Genomic DNA, 7,495 nt, shown 5'->3' on the forward strand with positions numbered 1-7,495 from the left:
GTACATATATACATACATATATATATACATACACACATACATATATATACATACATATATACATACACACACACATATATATATATATATATACACACACACACACATATATATATATATATATATATATACACACATATATATACATATATATATACACACACACACATATATATATATATATTCATATATATACACACACACATTGGGCAAATGACTTTTATAATATACACACACACACACATGCACATACACACTCACACTATCTACTATAGCTTCGAGCCAACCAAAGCCTTGTGAGTGGATGTGGTAGACAGAAACTGAAAGAAGCCCGTCGTATATATGTATATATGTGTATACATATGTATACACATGTGTGTGTGTATATGTATGTGTGTATGTGTGTATATGTTTGTGTGTTGTGTTTCTCCTCCCAACATCACTTGACAACCGATGGTGGTGTGCTTACGTCCCCGTAACTTAGCGGTTCGGCAAAAGAGACCGATAGAATGCTCGACTAAAGGCGGTGCTCAAGGATGGCCGCAGTCAAATGACTGAAACAAGTAAAAAAAAACAAAAAACAAAAGAGAATTATGTTTAAAACTAACTTACTCGCTTTGACATCATCCAATTTTCAAAGAATGCTGGTTGGTTAAAATAATAGAAAAGACCAACAGGAAAGCTCATGTAGACTGCCATCTATAACAAGCAAAGTTCAATGTCAACAACAGCAGTTTTACACCACAAACTGGTTTCAAATTTTGGCACAAGGCCAGCAATTTCAGGGGAGGAAGTAAGTTGATTAAATCAACACCAATGCTTGACTGATACTTGTTTTATTGACCCTCAGAAGGACAAAGGGCAAAGTCAACCTCAGCGGAATTTGTACTCAGAATGTAATGGTTAATGAAATCCAGTTGAGCATATTGCCTGCCATAGAGCAGCATTATATTAGATCATACATTTTCTTTTTTTCTTGCCTTTAACCCTCCAATGCGGAGTATAGGCCACTTATAATTGAATTCCATGTCGCATAATTTCTCGCTTCTGTACTTATACTCTGCCATGAATGTCCCCCTTTCTCTAGTTCCTTTTGTGTTGATCTACGCCACGAGTTCTTAGGCCTACCCCTCTTTCTATATCCATCTGGATTCCACTGTAAAGCACTTTTCGCTTGCATTTGATGTGTCCTTTCTAATTGTGCTACCAATCCACTTTCACTTTTTCTTAAATATTTGCTCCCTAATCAAAACTTGATTTGCTCTTTGCTATAGCTCCATATTGCTTATGTGTTCGGGCCATCTGATTTTAAGTATACTATGCAAGCACCTGTTGATGAATGATTGTATTTGCTTATTTGACTTAACTGTTGTTCGCCATGTCTCAGCCCCATACAATAACACCGCTTTTACGTTAGTGTTAAAAATTCTTATTTTGTTCTTTATTGAAGTTACACTTGCGCTCTATACTTTTTTTAACATGTGAAAAGCGGTCCTTGCCTCACTTATTCTCGTCTTAATATCTTCGTCGGTGCCACCTGAGAACGTTATCTTACTACCTAAATACGTAAACTTGGCTACATCCTCTAGTTCACCTCTAGATCATACATTAGGAAGTTTAAAATGTAACTGTCTTTCTTCACGAGTCCAAACAGTAGCAGTGAAAAGAAGATTGAAGTTGTGAATATGCTCATCTGGCTCCCTTCAACATAGCCAATTGTGATAGAGAAAAAGGGAGGATGAGATGACCTCTAGTATTTAACCAGTGTTGGTGTGGTCGCGTCCCCATAACTTAGCGGTTCAACAAAAGAGCCCGATAGAATAAGTACCAGGCTTTAAAAAAATATACGTTCCGGAGTCAATTCATTTGACTAAATCTTCAAGGCGGCGTCCCAGTATGGCCGCAGTCTAATGAGTGAAACAAGTAAAAGAATATAAGAATATACAAAGTCGAGGCGTGTGAATCATGAAATGTTTTCACTACATTCCCTCCAAAAATCTTTTTCTTTTTTTTTTACGATAAATTCCGATATAATCGTAATAATCGACACTATCTGAAACATTTCCCTAAAACGTATGTGGGGCACACATCTGTAGTTATGCTCCGTTTGTGTTGTTTATGAATATGAGTTCCGTCGTGGAACCAATGCATCCGAGACAGTTCGAAACATCAACGAGGTGTTTGGTGAAGATGTGGCGAAAGAACGCACTGTACGTCGATGGTTTGGGAAGTTCCAATCTGGTGACTTCACTCTTGAAAATCAGCCCCGTGGTAGACCTGAGATCAAGGTGGATAACGATGAGCTGGAAACTGTAGTGGAAGTGGATACATCTCAAACAACGCATGAGTTAAGCAATAAGGTTTGATGTTTCGGTTCCAACTGTTTTGGACCATCTGAAACAAATCGGCAAGAAGCTGGACAAGTGGGTACCACGAGGTCAACCCTGATTGAATAAAATAAGTACAGCCACTTTTCTCGCATTCTACTACGCATTTGCACCTGGAAAACTTGTTTTTCAAAATGGTTTATAAAACAGGTGAGAAGTGTTCCAGTTTTACAAAAAGAAACTAAAATTATCGTCATTTTAAAAACTGAAGGTCAACGAAATGAAAACATTTCGAGAACTTACTGTTAACTCGCAATTTCTTCGAGTATCAATAACGAAATCATGAAACAGTTCATTTAACCATAAAGGACAGGTGTAATGAGAACTATAGAGACTGAGTCTAGGGATTATTTTATACAGTTTGTATTCATATGAGGGCTCTCGGAGAGGGTACTGGCCACGATTTACGGCCCTCTACAAAACCTTAAAAAGATTACAGCAAAGGTTCATAAATTAGACATAAAACAACCCAGCTATATATTTGTTGGAGTTCAAATAACAGAAAAAAACCAACAAAATATTCAGAGACAACAGCAATCGGGTTGGAATCTCTGCGACTGAAATACAGAAATAATATTATAAGACTACACACAAAATGACTATCATTATGGAAAGATTTTTTTAAAAAATACTTCGTAGATTTGTTATATTTATTGCTTTAGAGTAGATGGTAGAAATTACCTTAAATATTTCTAATTTCCAGCCACCCATTCTGTAAGTGAGGGAATAAATTGAGAGAAAGTTTCCAATTTACGAAGGCATCAGACATTGGATTTGGTAATTCAACCGTTCGACTGCTGTAGTAAGGTTTAAGTGGCGACGATCTCTGCCCGAATCACCACATCTAAAAAGATCAAATACTTGATGATAAATTCTCCTCAAACATGTAATAAAAAAATCTGCGAGAGAGAAAAATTAAATTAGTGTTAATAAAAAATATTCATATGTAATGAGTTAGTTTTAAAAATCTTTTTCAATTTCGCTCGACATATATATAAAAAAAAATTATTTTTTTAAAAGTATCAAACATTAAAAGAATTGCAATAAATTTGTATTTTATTTTGGTATATTGAATAAAATATATTTTTCAGTTATGCATATTAATCAAACAATAATATAATGATTAAATTAATTGATCAATCCACACGACTCTGGAACTAAACAAGGAAGCATTATTTTTCATAATAATTATTTTTAAATGATTTCGTTATTTAATAGTTTTACTAATTGCTATTTAATCAACCGAAAAGGTAAAAATAAAAAATGACATAGATAATATAAGATTTTTTTTTTTTTAAGATTTACAATTTACAAACCTTTAAATTAGGATTAATTTTAATAAAAAGTAATTATTTAAAAATAACTTCACTATTTAGTAGTTTTACTGTTTGTTTTTTTCACATTTACCCAAATAATAAACAAACTTTTCTCTTTAGTATATAATTAGTAGCATATTAATGCCAGGTGTCTATTAGACATTCGGTTGAGTGCCTATTCGTTATTACACTGCAGACAAGTATTAGCTTCCAAAAGAAAACAAAACTATGGCCTCGAAGGCTGTGGTCATGTCTGTCCGTGCCGTGGCTGCGGCCACGAAGAGAGCACCGTTATATCGTGCACCTCTGACATTGGTAAGTGAATCTATTAATCTACCATAACATTCCAATTGATTATATTGTCTGCTATTTGTGTCGGCATGATTCTGTGTCAGAAACAAGGTTACTCTCAACATAATGGAAAATCACATTTCTCTTGTATATTTCATCATTTCATGGTCACTCTTAATACTTATTCCGTAGATATGTATATATATATATATATACACATCCACGTACCAAGGGTTTGTTCTTTATGCCTTATGCATATTAAATAAATATCCCTAGGTAAACGGTGGTGTATTTCATCAGCTTAACACTTCTCCTTACTCTACAGTTACGTAATATAATTGTTTTGCTTTTTTTTTTATTTCAATGATTCAGGACAATGTTACACTTATAAATGTATAATAGAAAGAAATTTAATGTTATTGCTTTTTCACTGACAGCAAATATATCGCCCTTTCACTCCTTCGATTGTGATCCCTATAGATTTTTCTAAGGAATAAAAATATTAATTTAAAAAAAAACTATGATCTTGTATCAAAGGTAAAATTTAGAAATCCATTTAATTTGAAATTATTCACATCACCTTCAGGTAAAGACATTCACCTGCGTCTGTTAATATATAAATCTTGAACGTTTAACTAATCTTAATGCTTCATTTTCTCCTTTTCTCTTTCTCTCTCTCTCTCTCTTGGATTTATTGACGTCAACCTGCTTGATGTATAAATGTAATTTCTTATTTTCTTCTGATTCATTAACACTTCACCATCAGAAACACCAGTTAATGAATAAGGCAAAGAAGTGTATCGTCGTTGTTATTCTAGTTCTTTAAGGTTATACTTTCGGTGGTACAAATTATATAAATGCATCTGTTAATGATGTTATAATAAATTATATAATTCGAGGTTACAACTCCGAAGGACGTGGAGTGGACTGATTTGTTCCATATTCAGATGGACTCTTCTAATTTATTTTATTAATCTTTCATGCAAATTATAAACTATCTTATAACTGTATCAGGTATTTATTTATCTATATTGATACGCAATTGTAAAATATAAAAATGCTCTACTTTTGATACTGAATTCAATTTGTATTTTTTTTTTTTTTGGTATTTCAACTTTCTAACACTAATGAAATAGAAAAGTCAATCGTAGTGGAATTTTAGCTTGGGGAATACTAGTTACCACGGTAATTTTTCAGATTAACACCTGCACGATCTTCACTAGGGTGTTAGAGTTAGGGTTATGGGTTGGGGTTTTAGGGTTTGGGTTAGGGAATTCCGTCCCTAACCCTAACACTCCAGTGAAGATCGTGCGGGTGTTAATCTGAAAAATTAGCGTTACCACTACTGCAACTTAATAATAATAATAATAATAATAATCTCTACAATAGGCACAAGGCCTAAAATTGGGGGTGAGAATGATAGTCGATTAGAAGAATGATAGTCGATAGTCGATTAGAAGAGTCGAACCAGTACTCAACTGGTACTTATTTCATCGACCCCGAAAGGATGGAAGGCAAAGTTGACCTGTACCGAATTTGAACTCGGATCGTAAAGACGGATGAAATGCCGCTAAGCAGTTTGCCCGGCGTGCTAATGATTTTGCCAGTTCGCCTCCTTGTATAATTATAATAATGATGATAAATAATCTTTCAAATTTTGGCACAAGTCCAGCATTTTTTTTTTTTTTTTTTTTTTTTTTTAGAGGGGACAGAGTAAGTCGGTTACATCACCATCAGGGCTCAACTGAAAGTTACTTCGTCGATCCCGAAAGGATTAAAAATGGCTTCTGATTTAGGCACAAAGCCTGCAATTTGAGGGGCAGGTGTTAGTCGATTAAATCAATCTCAAATACTACAGTGGTACACTATTTTATCGACTCCCAAAAGGACCAAAAGTAAAGTTGATTTCGACGGAATTTGACCTCAGAAATTAAGGAAGCTGAACAAATACAAGACATTTTGTCCAATTTTCTAATGATTTCTGCTCAGCTCAAAGCCTCAGATTTGTAAGAAGAGAACAGTCGAGTATACCTCTGCCACTTTATTCCTCATCATCATTTAGCATCAATATTCCATGCAGACATGGGTTGGTCGGTTGGACAGGATCTGACTGGTCCTATGCATCAAACTCCAATGTCTGTTTCAAAATGGTTTCTATGGCCGGTTGTACTTTCTAATGTCAAACACTTTACAGAGTGTACTAAGTGACTTTTCATGTCACCAGCACTAGTGGGGTCACCATGTGTAGCTCACAAGACAAGACCCCGCTTGATTGAGGGATGGTAGTTTATGCCATGTGTTGAGAGGCAAGAGTAAAACTGAGGAAAAGGAACGGGTCTCTTATTATAAAGGAGCTACATGGGTACCCCAGCTAGAAAAGGAGAGAAGATGGTGGCAGTGAGATGTTGGGACCATATCTTCAAGGTACAAGAAGGAGGGGGTACAGATGAACAGGTGAGGCAGGGATAGGGATAGAGGAGAAGGTATGTTTGCAAGAGTGTAAGGCAAGCAACAGATGGTTTGAAGTAGGGATATAGGGGATGCATTGAATGGTAAACAGGAAAGGGGATATATATAGTCAGTGGTGAATATCAGCATGGGGGAAAGTTAAAGGAAGTAGGAGTGGGCCAGGGAGGAGGAGATGAAGAAAGAATTGATGCGCTTTAGAAGAAGGAAAGGCAAAAACGAAATCAACTGTGGTAGGATTTGAACTCAGACTGTAGTGGTGATTTCTAATATAGGTGCAAAGCCACACATTTCAATTAGATTAATGCAGTAGCTAACTTACCCCTTTTGTTGCCATATTTCCATTTAACCCTTTTTCTATTCAAATGTAATGCTTATTCATTCATATTTTTTTTTTCTTTTCAATTGATCATGTATTATCTTGTAGGTTCAAGATTTTAAAGTTGTGATTATTTATCTTTGAGAATGGCATTGCAGGATAAGTGTGAGAGGCCAGATCTGACTAGTCTGAACATAAAACAGATAGGATATTTGGGTCTTTGGGTCAGATACGGCCAGTTTAAATGCTAAAGGGTTAAAATATACTACATTTGTTTCAAATAATTCAATGAAATAACTTAGTCATTATTAAGATGGTGTTTGGAACATAAATTAACCTGAAATGTTATTGGAATGTTTTTAATTTACATCACATTAAAGCTGGAAGATTATATCATATAGCCAAGGACAGTCTCTGATGGGTTAGTATTGAAAGGGTTATAATATAATGCTCAAACATACATCATAAACAATATTATTATACAGGGTGTCCACAAAGTCTGGGTACATGGAGTAAATAAAATCATAACATAAACAATTAAATATAAGAAATAATAATTTCTTAAAGTATGTGTTAATCCCCATCTGGGTACATGGAGTAAATAAAATCATAGCATAAACAATTAAATATAAGAAATAATAATCTCTTAAAGTATGTGTTAATCCCCATGTGGGTACATGGAGTAAATAAAATCATAGCATAAACAATTAACTATA

The 7,495-nt window shown here is 34.6% G+C and overlaps 2 protein-coding genes across 2 annotated transcripts in view; one reads left to right on the plus strand and one right to left on the minus strand.

Annotated features, from left to right (window-relative positions):
- Nucleotides 1–612: 612 nt before the first annotated feature.
- The window catches only part of LOC106881058 (exosome complex component RRP40), a 16,665-nt gene continuing 9,782 nt past the window's right edge, over nucleotides 613–7,495 (minus strand). Inside the window, exons 4-5 of the mRNA XM_014931269.2 lie at nucleotides 3,069–3,231; nucleotides 613–699 (exon numbers count right to left, since the gene is read on the minus strand). Coding sequence (XP_014786755.1) covers nucleotides 3,138–3,231 — 94 coding nt within the window. The 3' untranslated portion in view covers nucleotides 613–699; nucleotides 3,069–3,137. The remainder of the gene's footprint in view (nucleotides 700–3,068; nucleotides 3,232–7,495) is intronic.
- LOC106881059 (iron-sulfur cluster assembly 1 homolog, mitochondrial) overlaps nucleotides 3,888–7,495 on the plus strand; it is a 7,830-nt gene continuing 4,222 nt past the window's right edge. The window contains exon 1 of the mRNA XM_014931270.2: nucleotides 3,888–4,018. Within this exon, the coding sequence (XP_014786756.1) occupies nucleotides 3,932–4,018 (87 nt within the window). The 5' untranslated portion in view covers nucleotides 3,888–3,931. The remainder of the gene's footprint in view (nucleotides 4,019–7,495) is intronic.

Source organism: Octopus bimaculoides, chromosome 18 (assembly GCF_001194135.2).
Source record: "Octopus bimaculoides isolate UCB-OBI-ISO-001 chromosome 18, ASM119413v2, whole genome shotgun sequence".
Classification (NCBI taxonomy): Eukaryota; Metazoa; Mollusca; class Cephalopoda; order Octopoda; family Octopodidae; genus Octopus; species Octopus bimaculoides.